The following is a 17,054-nucleotide window of genomic DNA, read 5'->3' as shown; positions in this document are numbered from 1 at the left end:
TGCTTTTTTGAGGCTTGGATTAGTGCTCCAAAATGATGAATCACGAGGGCCCGGTGTTACAGTTGGTGGGTTTGGTGGTCTTGATTAGGTTTCATTGCTGGGTTCAGAACTTTTCGATTGCCTTGGGCTTGTTTAGCCCAGGATAATTTTGCATTGACAACCCAAAACTTGTGGAAGATCACAATGCAGAAAAAGCGCAGCTTTCACAGCTAACTGTCATTATAATAATGACATTATAATTAACTATCATTAATTAAAATTTTGTAATTAATAATTGATTAATTATCATTATAATAAACGTTATTGGTTATTTTTTATGTCACGTGAGGTTGATGTAATGCTGAGGGTGAAAATATATCATTTGATAATGTCAACATGCTACACAAGCACTATGTAGTATAAAATTGATAAGTGAAATTTTTATTAATTACAGTTAATCAACTGTAAAAATTTATTTGACACAAAAATAAAAATTTAAAAGTTTGAATAAAAAACTTATTTGAATTTTTCTAAAAAAGTTTAAGAACTTTTTCGATATTATGACTTCATAAAAAAAAAATATCATCCAAAAGTACAAATTTAAACTTTTTAAAATTATTTACGTAGATTAGTATTTATGCATTTAATTATTTTGACGATGAAGAAGTTATTTAATTAGGCCATAGACAAGGAAGCAGAGGAATAACAAAGTCAACTTCTAGAAATCATTGAAGAGACAAATGTGACAAGGATTGCTCATATTTGTTCATCCCTTATACGTTCGGTAGTCGCCAAAATTGCCGAAGTCGGATGGCACTTATAAATATGCTAGGGGGATTCACGAAGAATATATAATAAGCAATATTAGCTAACCCTAAATATTTTGTAATCTAAAAAGGTTCGTAACTAATATCTTTGACTTGATAAGTTTAACCCAAACTAACGTTTATTTCCTAAAAAGTAACTTGGAAAGTTGAGCAATATCTATATGTATTTCATTATCTAGCTAGGTCTCAAACATATATGCATAAATATATATATATATAGGTATATATAATATATATATATATATATATATTTTAATGATAATAATATTTAAATATTTTTTGATTAATATTACAAATTTTCNATTAATATATATATATATATATATATATATATATATATATATTTAATGATAAATACATATTTTGTCCTTCTTAAACTGTAAATCATGAGTTGCATCAGCATGATGACTCTGCATATATGCAAATTGCAAGCAACATTGTCCATCAATTATGAACAGAAAGAAGTACAAGGTTTTGACTTTGTTAGTAGCTTAAAGAAATTTGGCAGGTGATGGTGGCGAGCAAATGAGGGCTAAGTTTTCAACGAAGCACTTTTGTTATAACTCAAATCTCATAAGTATATATGTCAATGTTTTGGGCTTCTGGCCCCCCGTGTCTGCATATCCTATTCTTAACTCTAGAACATGAACATCAACAAATAGTGCCTCTAATTTATTTCCCTCTTACTCTCTTCTAGTGGGGGAAAGCAAGTCTATCACTTTTACGTTTATTAGTCAAAGATTCATCGTGCTATGCGTCACTCTAGCATTTTGATACCAAGACAATATAAAATTACAATATTAAAATCTCTTTATATATGTATTATTTCCGCCATGACTCCCTCTCTCTTATTTAAGAAGGAGATTCAAATTCTAAATTTAAAATAACAAATTATATATCAATTAATTTTTTTTTATTTCAAGGAAAACCAATACATGCATTGTTACTCGATAAAGTGAACGACCATCCCGCTCCAAAAACAAGTTAAACTCAAACTTTTTAACTTCTTTTTGTGCCATTAAGTTGCTCATGGCAAATCAAATTACCTCTAGGAATTAATAAGAAACCTAAGCACTAAACAGTTAATAATATACGTATTTTTATTCCCACTTATAACACAAGTTTGTTATATATATAGTAAGAAAACTATAAAGTGCTTCCACGAAGTATTCTCAATAAATGCACTAAAAAATTTCATTAATCGTCCGTCGTGTGAAGTAAACATGCAGGTAATACATATCGGTAAATGTGACTAGTAGGGTGCAGCAAGTGATGAGTTCCATGTGCATAAATCAGAAGAGATTTGGGTCTTCCCCAATTCTTCGTAAAATGGTAGAGAGGTGGCAAAACAAATTAGGCTACTTAAAAAGTTCCTATATTAGTAATATATAATACCGGGGGAGTTAATGTTACAATAATCAAATAACTTGGTCCAGGTGTGGGTTCCATTTCAATATTTGACTACATCTTCATTTATTAGTTTGATTATCTAATTTTTAATTGATTGGAGAGATTTGAATTGACTGTATAAAGATCATCGATCCCGTGAATCATGGGGTTCTGATTGGTATAAATTCCTCTTGTTGATATGAACCCCACATACTTTAATAACGATCTTAACAGTAAAACTTGATGAAATTATTATCCGCATGCACGTTTTATTAGGTCTTAACGAGCACATCATTTAACAAAGAAAAATGCCATACTTTTAGATAACGAAGTAAGCTATATAGAGTAATCTTGTACTAGAGTTGGCATTTCATTTTGATTTTAATTTCTCACATTTTTGCTTCAGAGAATGTCATTCATATCCAAGCAAAAACGACTTCTGTTCAGTTTTCATTATCACCAAAAGGGCATATATAAAAATGACAACTGCAGCAATGGTATTTGGAAATAGGAAACTGATGCAACTGAAGTTTTGTTTATTCAGGTGATAACCAGAACGTGAAATTGCTTACAATGATGGGAAATAATCTTATTCCCATACTAATATAAGATCATACATATTCCTGCAAACTTTATTATTTGTTCATAGCACATGAGTTCTGCTATAGCTCTAGTCTCTGGAGGTTTCTTCCAAAGGTTTAAGCATTAACAAAAGGGTATATTTCATATCGGAAGTTACAGCTGCCACCAACAACTCTACCTCCTTCTTTCCCATCACAGCAGCTGGGAAGCTCGCCAATTATACCGTCAAGGCACTTCTTACAATCACTGCTGGAAAGGTCCCTTGTGCACTGAGTCAATCCATAAAGTTTCTGTGAGCCGTAGAGCTCCGTCTCTCCAGTGGCATACAGTTTGGGAGTTGCATAAGCTTCGTTGGCCAGTTGACTAAGCAGTTCCTTAGTCTTCTGATTAAATGACTGAGGATCACTCACATCTCTCAAGTTCCACATGTAGAACTTGTTTTGATTATCAATCTGGCCAAAGAATTCCGTGTTTGAATACTTCAGAAGACAGTTGTCGTACCAGATAATTGCACCTTTGTTGGAAGGGCAGCGTTTGCGGATTTCACTGCCTGCTTCAACAATACAGGTTTTGCAATCTGGGGTTGACACATCGCCTCTGCAAAGCGCAAGGCCATACGCTTGGTTTGGCTTCTGGCCTATGGAACCAAGGCCAAAACCTGAGGGAGGAGCTTGAATGGAGAGGTAACCAGTGAGCTTGTTTAAGTTGTCTTCATAAGGGTCATGGGCGGAGAAATTCCCAGCGTTTGAACAGAAATGGAAGAGAGGGTCCACTCCAAAAGCTGCTTGGAGAAGGAAAGCAAAGGTTAACAGATAAAGAAGGGAGGGAAATCTTGAAGAAGACATTGTTGATGTTAATGATGATATTGTAATTAGCTTGGTTGTTAAGCTTTAGGACCATGAAGTTATTTATAGGGATAATTTCAGGTTTGACCAAATAGATGATAGGTTTAAAAGGCTGACCTTTTCCGTTCCCTTTTGTTCATTGTGCAAGCAAGGAGACAGGACATTTTCAAATGTGGGCTGCGGCGCTAAGATAATTCTTTAATGGGTGAGCTCAAAACGCACTTCATCAACTATCATGCAGGACTAGTAATAATAGTGGGAATTACTATATAGAATAATAGAACCAATTAAATAATACCTGATTCATTATCATGCAGAATGAGTTCCTTCATCTTGTTTTCTATTATACTAATGTCGTTAGAACAGTAATATTATAAGAACTTAAATATAATAAGAATCCAAATTCTCTGTCCCCAATATATGCCCCATTCTCTGCTCCATCTCTCTCATAAGCAAGAAAAGCAAAAGAATCATGGCAGAACTTGTCTTTTACTCAGATTTTGCTGTGAGATCAATACAAAAGCAAAACATAAAAAAAGCTTTATAATTCATTACATGCGTTTAGTTTGAAAATAACTCAAACTCTATTAGAAAATAATAACCGATATCTTGACCCTCCTGTCCAAACTCTACTCCAAAACTAATAAAATATTAATTCAAATATTAATTTCAATAAACTAACTCTACCCATAACTGATTATAGGTATATATTAAAAACAGCTACAATAAGTTTTTAATTTCAATGACCACTTTGGTTACTCTGTTAAAAATTGCTCGCTATCATTCGTATCAGGGACTGATTTATGAATTTTTTTAAGTGATGTCATTAGGATGATACTCAAAATTTTTTTTCTTCATCCAAGATCTACTAAAAGAGTACTTAGATCAAATTTAATACGATATTGCTTAGAAGAATATTGTTGAGTACTATCATTAGTAGAATTTTGTTGTTGTCCGAGATCTAAGTCTTGTAAGATTAGTTTTTTCTTTTAAAATATCTTTCCATGACTTATTTATCAAAAATTATAAAACTGGTTAAAAATTACTACTCATTAGCATAAATTAAAATATGATCTTACATAGCAAATTATCAAGTTCAGCAATTAATAATATGACAATTTTCTATTAATTGATCAAAACTAAATATAAGCATCCACAAATCACATGAAATTAAAAACAAAATTCAAATAATCAAATAATATATATACAAAGTAAATAAAAAAAAGAAAGACTCATAATTTGAAGATATTATTTGACATGCAATACTATTTTTCATTAGCTAGATTACAATTGTGAACCCAAAATTATCAAATTAATCAAAAAATATTTAGACATGAAGTATTTTAAAACTTAGTTTTGATTGAAAATTACTTACAATTGAAAACTAAATGAGTTATTTTGAGAGAGTGAAAAACACAAAAGGACCAAAAGGGGAAGGACTTGAATTTTTAGATAGAGAAAGTAGTTTAAGTTTTAACTTTTTTAATAAAATCTTAAATTATAATTTTTTCTTTTTTATAATATTTAAATATTAATATATAAATTGCTTTTTAATAAATCACTTTTATTCGAAGTATTTGACCCCACTCTTTATAAAATTGCAAAAAAAAAAAAAAATTAATATTAACTACCTTAAATCCTAAATAAGTAATATAAAAATTTAAACATCTTAGGAGGTGAGTGGGGTCATGGTGTCATATGACACCACTCCTTCCAACATGGGTCCGCCCATGATCCCTACTTGTTAGCATTTTTCAATGCTCATGTGTGCACATCGCATCAGAGTAGGTTAAGTTTTCTAGATATTAGTTAATGTTTTGACTATTTAATATATATATATTTTTATAGTTGAAGGAAAGGAGATTTGAATTTTACTTTTTATATAAAAAATCATGCATTAATTAATAAGCCAAATACTCGAGTACTTAACATAGTTTTACAACTCTCTCATTCGAATTTTAGATAATATCTTCTCGTTTATGTTTTATTGTTCATTGGATTATGCAATATTTTTTTAATTTGCACTTTCTTTTTATGTGCAAGTCTATTAATTGTTCATCTGATTTATACGTGAAGAAGTGTTAGAACTTGACTATAATACTAATCAGATTATGTTTTTAGAACAACCGGGACACTCGATTTAATGAATATTAATCCACCTTTGTTTTTATCCAAGCTGATGGTGGAAAAACATTGAATGAGTTGAGCATCACCTAATTAGTACAGTAGTTAAATTGAAAGCAGAAAAGCAATGCTGACACTGTGTTGTGACGAATTTTGCATCAAATAAGCTTCTAAAGACATGCAAATTGCAATGGCCATAAGGGAATTAATTAATTATAATGATTAGTGGAAGATTGGGTATACATGCATGATGAATGGATAAATGTTGAATGTTTAACTCATGCACAGGTAGCTGCCAAATGGTCATTCATGCATGCATCTTTCTCTTACTTCGAAAATGGAATCCTTTTAACATGGAATATTGCCAACAGACATCGACGGATTTCTTGATTTATCGATTGAAATTGTCGATGGAATATGACGTTAGTAATATATCAATGAAACATTCCCTTATTGAAGGAATGATCTAATTTCCCTACTATGATATCTTCCGCTAACAATACTGATGGAATTAATTTTTCATTGCATTATCGACCTATTTTTCACCTTTATCAATAGAAATTTACAAGTTCAAAGGCTAATGAGATTCTTCAGAAGAAAAGAAATTGCAGACGAGACCTTCACAGTGGCCAATGCAGCGCCAGCAGATTGAATGTTTGCAGCTTTGCTAACGTGTAATATTTCTAGATGATCATTGACAAAATTGCCTCGATGTTCAGAAAAATGATGGTGAACAGCTCGTGGGCCTTGTCTAAGTTCTAGAAACTCATTACAGCTTTGTTTTCTGTAGATTAATAATATATAAAAAAAAGGAAATTAACTTTTCTTATTCTTGTTTTATTTCAATAAACTAGATTTTAGGCGGCTATCACTTCAGCATGAAGAATCAAAGGTTTGACCAACCAATAGGTTTACAACATGCCAAAGTTGACTAAGTTGCAATCCCTCGTTCTAAGCCTAACGAATGTTTCCCAAGACTTTTTGATGCAGTTTTTGGAGGATAGAGGATGCTAAAGTTGTGTTGACCCACAAAGCATAAATTGTCATGTACAAAATAAAAAAGAATGTTTTGTTCTTAAAGATATTAAGAAAAAAATTATATTAATAAAATAATTAAGGAGTGCAATTTTTCTATTATATACATTCGTGCCTTACCCTGTCTAGAATATTTTAGCAATGAAAAATAATTTTCATCAATAAATACATAACTTAAGTATCTTCCGTCTCTTTAAAAAATTTATGAAGTATAAACATAATGATGGGCTAAATGCTTATTTCAGATCTAATATTTACTTTTTTTTTCTTATTTTCAGATTAACTTAAAATAATAAAAATATCCGTCAACTATTGTCATTTCTTCAATTAAGCTTTTTATCTGAAATTATTAAATTTAATATCAATTGACATTTTACACTCGTATAGCATATGACTTGGTTAGCTGACTTGCCTGCGTGACAAAATCCAGAACTCAAAATTGACGAACCACACCATTGTTGTTGGCCGCTAGTGGATTGTGCTGGTGATAGTCAAATTTTGGGTCGATCCTAGAGAAAAAAAGGAGAAGGATGGTGAGGGAAGAAGAGAATGGGAATGCTTACATAGCCTCCTCAAAATGGACTGAGGAAAAAACAAAAAGAGGAGAAAATTTACATCATGCGATCACATCAGCAAGTCATGTGAATAAAAGGTGAAAGACTTAATTGAAGAAATAATCATAATTCATAAACTTTGTTTTTACTATTTAAGCCTTTAGGATTTAACTTATTATTTAGTTCAAATATATTAAAATGTAATCTTTTCGGATTTGTTTATTTAAGAAAAATTGACAATAAAAGTTAAGAAGCCATTATTATTAATAAAATTAAGAGATTCCAATCTATATTTATTAAAAATACTAACTTGATACTTAGTGTGTTGTGTATAATGGAAAACTTGGTCGATACTTGACCATTGCCGAAACACTAATTATTTGTTTGGATGTCGGATACTAAGATATTGTAATCTGGCATACACATACACTATTTAGCATAGTCTGCCCAAACATTTCATAGTGAACCAACGTCGTAGGTGAGCTAGCCCCTTCTTCCCTGCATCCGTTTAACTTTTTTACAGGGCAGAAAACTCTGAGGACTCTTTTGTAGACACAATTGCTCATGCTTTTCGATTGTTCTTTGTATTTCTGCTCACATTGAATTTTATAACTGATCATACAAACAATTATAAATACACAAGCAAATGCCAAAAGCCTACAGTATATGTTGTCTAAAATTTATACAGGAGGCTTCATCTTGAACCGCCAAAACCCACAACGAAATAAATGATGTGGGCGGCTCTTTCTATATTTGACTTGAGCCTGCTTGGTGGAAACAAGTGTTCCACCACCATCTTTTATCTACTGTACTGGTTTTGCACCTGTTAAAGGGAAAACAAAGTTAATCAGCAAACCGGAGATGGCAATGAAAGATGAGAGACTGAAATTACAACTTGGGAGCAGAACATTCGACAAAATTGGGGCTTTTTACAATGGTTTCTCTGACATGATCCATCTAAGAGAAATGTACCACAACCTTTTATCATTTCCATACTCCAAAACTTATGATTTCCTTTTTCTTTTTTCTATAGTGAAAAGGGTTATCTTGTTATAACAGGCCAATTTTAGAGATGTTGCCCTAAGCAGTCACGAGTTAGATCAGAAAAAAGACTACTTTCAAATGTTGAACTTCCTAATAATTTTACACCGCAGTTGCAACATGTAAGCTTTTAGTGGTACATGAACCCTTCTCCCACAACATATAATTAAGGAGTCGTAATTGGTGAAAGAAGGCAACATTATCAAGAGAACAAACATAAGCTTGAGACATAACAAACAGTGTTTTTTTGCACTATGGATTAATTTTAACTTACCATTTACTTCCTTCAATATCATTTCCGTAGATGCACCAGTGGAAAATCCGAGCTTTACCATGAGTTTTTCCAGCCGATTCACATTTGTCAGGTAGAGATAACCAATCTACAAAATTGCATGATTAAGAACTCGAATCAAGAGGCCTTTCAAAAAAAAAAAAAAAAAAACTCAAATCAAGAGAAAAGATTCTTGAATTATGATTCATGACTTGTTTTGAACATATCAAATCTAAATATTGAATAGTATAACAAATCAATTAATTATATAGTAGAAATCATAAAAAAAAAATACATGACCTCGGAGGACGAAATCACAATGAAAAACTCAATGTATGATACAATATAGTAATCCTAGCATGAATCAGAGCGAACCATATACTCTATCTGTAGTAAAATGAAATCTCATAGGTACATATAATTTCTGTGGAAAATCATTTTAATATAATCGTATAAAACGTTGAGTGGTTGAATTATATCAAATCGCTAGATTTACCAAATAGATAAACATAAATTTATCCTCTTCTAACCAAAAGCAGATCCCTTAAAGTGACCTCAATTTTACCATCCAAATATAATGCAAGTTCCAACAAATCTTCAATGAACTGAAAACAGAATGGTCTCCCTCATTCTTTAGCAGTAGCAAGTCATAAATAGAAGACTATGGACCTGGACAAATTTTGTGTTTAAAACAAACCAACTACTTTGGACGACGTCATACCCTAGCAGTGTTAGCCACAATTTTCCTCAGAGAGAAGGATTCAAGTCCAAACCCATTGCCAAAACTATCAATAACTAAATAAACCAAATGCTCTTGCAGAGGAGAACACAAGGAAGTAGGGTACTGACTAGTGTTTCCAGTGACGATGCTCTGTTATAAACTGCTGCACCGGCTCGCTTTTTTGTCCGTGTTTTAGACGAACTAATATTCTTTCCCCATCGAAGAACATTCCTGCCGTAAAAATGACCAAATACCAGTTACAATTTTTGCAACATAACCATTAGCTAAAAGAACATAACCTGTATGAGGTACATTTACTTGCATATGTCGTATTTTTAAGAAACTGCATTAGTAGATAAACACCCTTAGCAAAAAATCCATCTAATTCTCAATTCCAGAGAGCTCTTATAGAGGTTTTGAGTGGATAATTTATCAAGCATTTAACTCTTTTTAAGCCAAAGGCATTTGATTTCTAGACCAACCAATCTCATCTATTCTAACCAGTAACCAAGCAACTAGAGCAGTTCTTTCATTTTCTTTTCTCAATTTAACCAGTAATTGAACAGCTCAAGTGCAAATGAATTTGTCAAAGTTCAATATTCCAAATTTTTGAAGAAGCAGGATTTGTTTATGGGTGTGCATATCCATACAAACAAATGTATATAAAAAGGAAGGATAAAAGCATGAAGAACATTTCCACTAACCTTTCATCATTTGATAAGAAGCTATCATCAAGAAGTTCCTGGAGCAATGCATCCTAAAAGAAGCAAAAAAATAACTACATAAAAATATTAACATGCACAAATAACAAAAAGTACTCAGGAAAACATCATACTTGTGCCTCACAGCGTACTACTGAAGTCACACGATCGTTATATTCTTCAATACTGAGTGGAGGAAACAAAAAATGCCTGCGCGCGTATAGCTGCAGATTTCAAGAAACATTACAAGTAAGATATGTCCAAACATATAATCAACTTCAAGATTAAAATTATGTCCTGTACACCAAGAGTGGAATTTAAAAACAATATAGACACATGTTTATAAGTTTGCCATGTGTTCATATAACTAAGAAAATGAATAGTAGTGTATCAAATTACAAAACAAACATATTGAGCATATAAAACAACCTCATAAATGCAATCACCAATATAAGCTAATGTTGCCGCATTGAAAACTGATCGAGGCTTCGCCACTTTTGGAGGGGTTGGCAACCATCTCTCGTATCCCATATAAGACTCATCCGTATCTACCTTTACGGGCGTTACTTCTACAATTATCATAAACTAAAATATATCAACATTTCAGTTAAAATTTAGACTCTGTTTAGTTACCATTTATATATTCTTTTTTTTTTTTGCAAAAAATAATGGGAAGGAAAAAGTAATAATAAAAAATAGTTGAAAACTATACATAGCACAAAGCTAAAATAAATAAATAAAAAAAACTCTCAACCAAACGGAGCCTTAAAGAATGAATTAGCCGTGAGGAGGAGGAGGGGAGGGGGATTACCTTGAGTGGGACGCTTGAGGATGTCGAAAACTGATGGGTCGGTGCGGGTGGTGAGGGTGACGGTCGGTGAGGGTTTAAGGTTGGGATTGGGCTTCAGCTTTCTTGGAGCGTTGGGGTTGTAAGAGGGTCTTTGTTGGGTGTCCCACGAAGCTGTTACCGCTGCGGGAACTGCCGTTGGAGGTGGCGTCCATGTTAGAATTGCCATTTTGCCCCCCTTAGTTGGAAAAGCAAGGGGATGGGATTTTGGCCGGGGTTTACGAAAGGAGTGGTTTAAAGGGGCTTGATGGGCTCAGAGCCAAAATTTAGTCGGCTCCATTTCTTTGATTTTTTATGGATTTGTTGATAAAACGATATAAGCGGCAACCTGATGGATTTGGACGATTATTAGTTTGTTACCCTGCGCTCATAATGTTAATTTTTTTTAATTGAATTGAGAATACTTTGTAAAGTAAATAAATAATAATAATTATTATTATATTATTATATTTAATTATTGGTATATATTGAAATATACAAAATATTATTTTATAAAATATATAACTATTGTTACTATTACTTGTATTTTTTATTATTCATTTTTATATAATATCATCTCTTAAATATATTTTTAATGTCATATATTTTATTTTTATTTTTTATTATAATCTTATATATATTTTTATTTTTTAATATAATTTTTTATATTATATATTTTATTTTAATTTTTTTCTTTAAAAGATAATATCAATTTTGTTGACAGTCACGACGACTACTGGCAATAATAAAAAGACATCATCAAAATCTATATAAAAAATAAATTATAATATTATAAAATATTTTTAAAAAAGTAATAGAATTGAAGGGTAAAATTATCTTTAATAATATTGTAAAGTGCAATAAAATCTTATTGTATTAGTTTTAGACTGCAATCACATTATATCCATTGACTGTAATGTGATTCATTATAATCTTACATTACAGTTGTTTGTTGCAAAACAAACACTGTAATATAATTTAATTGGGCATATTATAGGGAATGTGTTCTTACTTTTCTTATACTAAACACTACCTAAGAGCATACATATACCTTAGTAAGACTATATATGAGTCAATCATTTCTTTCTTTTTCTTTTTTCTCTATCTTACTATGTTTGCAAATAGATACTAAAGTTATGTCAACGGATATATTTAAGTTCTCTTAGATTGTTATTTTATTAGTTAGTATTTTTTATTTTAGAAAGTGAAAAATAGAGTTTATATTTAAGTATAAGAAAAATTATTTTTTAAAATTTAAGATTTAGAAAAATTAAAATTGAACTTTTATGAATAACAGTTGCATATTTTAATTTGATAAAGAAAATTATATTATATAATTTGATTCAGTAATTGACATATATACATTTTTTCTTAAGTAAATAGATGGATTCAAATTTTTTAAACTTTTAATGTAAAGAAAAGATAATTACATTTCAATTATTATTTTAATATTTATTAAATACAACTTGATATTTAATAATAACTGTTGAAAAATCAAAGAAAAAAAAGAATAAGTAATAACCATATGGAAGAGGCCTTCTTTTTTCAGAAAATATTGCCAAGTGTCAAGTAAGGAAGTCTCAAAAGATTTAGTAATTATCATGTATATATATTTTTTAAGTAAATAGTTTGATTCAAAATTTTTTAACTTTTAATGTAAAGAAAAGATAATTATATTTCAATTGCTATTTTACTATTTATTATGACTTGATATTTAATACTAATTGTTAAAAAATTTAAAAAAAAGAGAAAAAGTAATAACCATGTGGAAGGAGGAAAGCCCTCGTTCAGGTAATATTGCTAAGGGTTAATCAAGAAAGCCCTTTGGGGCTTCATTTAAATATAGTTATATTGATAATTTTGAAATCGAAATCATTTTAGATTTGAATTATTTTATTGATTAATTTAATACAAAAATATAATAAAAAATTAAAATTTTTAAAAGTTGATGAAGTATTTATATAAATAAAATGATATTATTGATTAAAAAAGGATTGATTTGGAGAATGGGAAACAACAAAGATATTTGGGTGAGACAACATTGTTGGATACTTTATGAGAACCCGAGGAAAGTGATGGTATGTCCAGATGCGATGAAGGATTTGGCGAGGGTAGATGATGTGATAGATTTTTTTTTTTGAAAAACATAAACTTTCATTAAAACAGAAGGCCTGAAAGTACCCTTGGACACAACAACATGCCCATGAAAGGTCACAAAAAGCTCAGACCTTCCCAAAAGACCTTGCGCAAACACCATGCCAATTCCAATAATCAAGCATCGCAAAAAATCAAGGTGCCTAACCCAAATCATACAAAAAAAAAAAAAAAACCAGAAACAAAAACTCATGTCCACAATTCAGCTCAAGAACTTATTTGCAAGGAGCCAAAAACACCTACCTTATCATTTACAACATCCTTAAAACCCAAGATCCATTTCTTGAAACAGGCACCATCACACTCATTCGAGATCATTTCAAAGCCAAACCATAGGTCTCATCACCACCAAACAACCACTATCAAACAAATCCTAGCAATCCATAACTCAAAAATTCCAGTAGAACCCAGACTCACTGACTTCCACCACCAAATCGGCATCCACCCAAAAAGCCATTATGACCCAACAGTAAAAAAGACATCGAACTTGAGTACTTACAGAAAAACACGCAAGGAATTTGACATCAGATCAACTCCTTCTTTTGCTAATGCATCTACCCTCTGATTTGCCTCCTTTTTAACGTGTTGAATTTTTCAATCATTAAGCTTTTCTCTCAACCTTTCAATTTGAAGCAACCATTTTCGCAATCTCCAGGGTGCCGTTACAGGATGTTGAATCCATTTCACTGCATTACTAGAATCGCTGTCAATGATGAGCTTATAGTGATCCTTCCACCTTGATGTTACGAACACCACAAGTGCTTCCCTTACTGCTAGTATCTTGGCAAGGTTGGCATCTCCTATTCCTACTGATTTGGAGAAGGTAATTTAACATCGCCCTGGTGATCTCTCAGAATGCCTCCTATCCCTGCAAGTCTAGGGCTTCCTCTTGCGGCACCATTAACATTGAACTTCATGCAATTACTTAGAGGTTTTTCCCATACCACTCCTTTTTTGCCTTGGACCATTTTTGTTGTTCACATTTTGTTGGAGGTTGTCGATACGTATCAAAAATAGAAGGAAACTCCTTTGGCCATTTTGCATTAGCCCAAGTTGCAAATATGATTTTCACCAGCTCAAAACATTGGTTTGCATTCCACTGTTTCCCTTCGAACACCATCTCATTCCTGCACTTCCATATTGACCAAACAATAGAAAAAAAAAGAGCCATATTCCCAGTCTTTTTGTCAAGCTCTCCCATTTGGCATCTATTCCATGCCAACAGCAACTCTTTAATCTTCCCTAGTGATACCCAAACACATCTCCAGCTTTTACACCACTCTGACCAGACCCTCCATGACTCAACATATTCTACAAATAGATGATCACAAGTTTCCCTAACCCTATAACATAAGACACACTATGGTGTCCCATCGAGTTATAAACCCCTTTTCACTAATTCATCATAAACCCTCCCTTACCTTGGATTAATTGCCACACAAAAGACTCCATCCTAGATGGTGCAAGACTAACCCAAACATGTTTCCAAATCTCATCATAATCCTAGTAATTAGTTAAGACATGCTTACCAAAAGACTTCGTAGTATAATTACTGCTTGTCTCATATTTCCAAACAACCTCATCTTTGAGCTCCTTACTTAACTGGAAATCCTAAAGCACAATCATAAACTGCTCCTATCGCTCACCTTCCCAGTCGAAAATCTGCCTTCTTAGTTCCACATTCCAAAACCATTTTTCATCCTCCTATCGTCCAAACTCCTCAATCTTGCCAAGCTTATTGACTGCCAAAGCATGGATTCTTGGGAAGGCATGGGCCAAAGTAATTCCCTCGATCTATTCATCTCTCCCAAACAATAGGTTCTTCCCATCTCCCATAGTGTACCCTATGTTAGCATGAATCTGCAAAAAATATTTGTTAGAAAGGGAAAGAGGGCTGATGATTTTTCTCCATAAAGTCGAAACTCTCCTATTTGCACTCGTGTTTGGCAACAATTCTATTGGATCGCTTTCGATTTTTTCAGCCAAAACTTCTCTCCATAGGCTATCTCTGTCTTTCCCATATCTCTAGATCCACTTGTTCATTAGAGCTCAATTTTTTATTTTCGAATCGACCATCCCAATACGTCCACATTCCTTGACATTACAAACATTCTGCCATTTCACATAGTGGATTTTTCATTTCTGTTTCGTATCCCCTTATAAAAAACTTCTCTAGATCCTTTCCAATTCATCTTTTACTTTAATTGGAATTTGAAAAAGTGACATAAAGAATATAGGAAGACTTGCCAAAACTGATTTGAGAAGAGTGATCCTCCCTCCAAATGAAAGAGTTTTCGCCTTTCATCTTGTTAACTTAGTTCCTACCCTCATGTGATAGATACGGTATGATGGTTTGGAATGAAGAGAAAATTCGTTTGTGCTTTCCACCATATGAAAGCAGTTTAATTTTGGCAATTCTATTAAGTAATAGGCAATCTATGGATCACCAAATATGATTCTATAATAAACATGGAGATTATTATGTTAAATCGGGATATAGATTGCTCTTCTATGGCAGCTAAGATGGAGGAAGCTTGTTTGCTAGCTTGGATGGAACATGGAGAAAATTATGGAGCTTGGTGATGCTAAGAAAAATGCTCTTACTTATGTGGAAAGTTCTTAAGGGTATTCTTCCCTCTCGTGCAGTACTAATAAAAAGGAAAATCAATGTTCAACCAACTTGCCCATTTTGCTTTATGGAGATGGAAACAGACTTCCATTGTTTGTGTGTGTACCTGTGAGTTTTCTAGAGTTGTATGGCTGATGACTAAATGGGGTTTCAGGGACTTAGCAATGCACTTTTTTTCGATAAGTGACTGGTTTCAAAATTTGTGTGAATTTGTTGCAAAGGAAGAAATAGAAGCTATCGTCTATGTACTATGGGCAATATAGAAGGCCTGTAATTCCCTTATATAAGAGTAGCATAAGCCAGACCAGAAAATGGTGGTAGAGTTGGGAATGGAAATGATTAGGCAATTTTGAGAGGCTAATACACCAACCAGAATCAGAGAAATAATAAATAAGCTAGGGATAGGTTCGTGGACATGACCTCGAGGAATTAAATTGAATTCTGATGTTGTAGTTTTTGATGTACATGGAGCTGCCATGATAGGCTCTGGCTTTATAGTCAAAAACGCAGTAGGGAAGCTTATTCTAGTTGGAGTAAAATGAATGGTTTATGGCTCTATTATTGAGGAAGCAGAATTAGAATCGCTGGTGTGGTCTTTACTCTGTTGTGATAGAGAAAATTTGCAAGTAAATGAGGTAGAGATTGATTGCTTAAATGTGGTATGCTGGGTAAGGGATAGAAAACTAAACGGGGGATTGGGGCACATCATTGAAGATTGCGTTGGGTTAATGAAGAAGATCTCAGGTGCATCGATCTCATTTTCTCCAAGAGATACAAACAGGGTTGCTCATTTAATAGCTTAATTTGCAAAAAAGTTGCATGAAGACCAATCAATTTGGAAGCATGTTACATAGGTTCTGAATCAAATTAGAAGCTCTATTCTTCAAGATATAAATCTGATTTAGTGGAGGTGTATGAGGAGTTGGGATATGTGAATAGGAAATTAGTAAGCCTATTAGGGAGCATACTCTTTTTTCTTTATCCTTGGTTTTTATCCCTTAGGATTTTTTCATGGAGAAGTTTTTAACAAGGCTTTCCCTTTATGCATTGGGGTATTGTAATGTGGGTTGGTATGAGAGAGCTTAGAGGGTATGATATTGTGATCTCATAATGTAATTATGCATTAGTAATTCAATGAATTATTTTTTTCAAAAAAAATATTATTACTTATTAATATATTTTTAAATTAATATTTTAGTTTATAAGTAATACTTAATTTTATTTTTAATTTAATTTTTTAAATAATTAATAATAAATTTCTCAAATTTCAAATTAAATTAAGATAGTAAATTATTAACTTTTGGATTTTTTTCCTCTAATTGAAGTTTAAAATTTAAAACAAAATAAAAAACAAAATGATGATAAAAATATGAGGG

General features: G+C 32.2%; 2 protein-coding genes across 2 annotated transcripts; both read right to left on the bottom strand.

The window, feature by feature from the left end:
* Positions 2,668–3,655, bottom strand: LOC18596131 (cysteine-rich repeat secretory protein 38). Its single transcript, XM_007024412.2, has one exon. The coding sequence runs from the start codon at positions 3,620–3,622 to the stop codon at positions 2,894–2,896; it is 729 nt and encodes a 242-aa protein (XP_007024474.2). The 5' UTR covers positions 3,623–3,655; the 3' UTR covers positions 2,668–2,893.
* Positions 7,766–11,164, bottom strand: LOC18596130 (mini-ribonuclease 3). Its single transcript, XM_018122614.1, has 7 exons — positions 10,881–11,164; positions 10,499–10,638; positions 10,204–10,293; positions 10,073–10,125; positions 9,497–9,599; positions 8,651–8,756; positions 7,766–8,158 (listed from the first exon to the last, which is right to left on the bottom strand). The coding sequence occupies exons 1-7, from the start codon at positions 11,083–11,085 to the stop codon at positions 8,139–8,141; spliced, it is 717 nt and encodes a 238-aa protein (XP_017978103.1). The 5' UTR covers positions 11,086–11,164; the 3' UTR covers positions 7,766–8,138.

Source organism: Theobroma cacao, chromosome 6 (genome assembly GCF_000208745.1).
Source record: "Theobroma cacao cultivar B97-61/B2 chromosome 6, Criollo_cocoa_genome_V2, whole genome shotgun sequence".
In the NCBI taxonomy this organism is placed as follows: Eukaryota; Viridiplantae; Streptophyta; class Magnoliopsida; order Malvales; family Malvaceae; genus Theobroma; species Theobroma cacao.
Note: the sequence above shows the minus strand (reverse complement) of the source record. Positions and strands in the feature narration are given on the sequence as shown.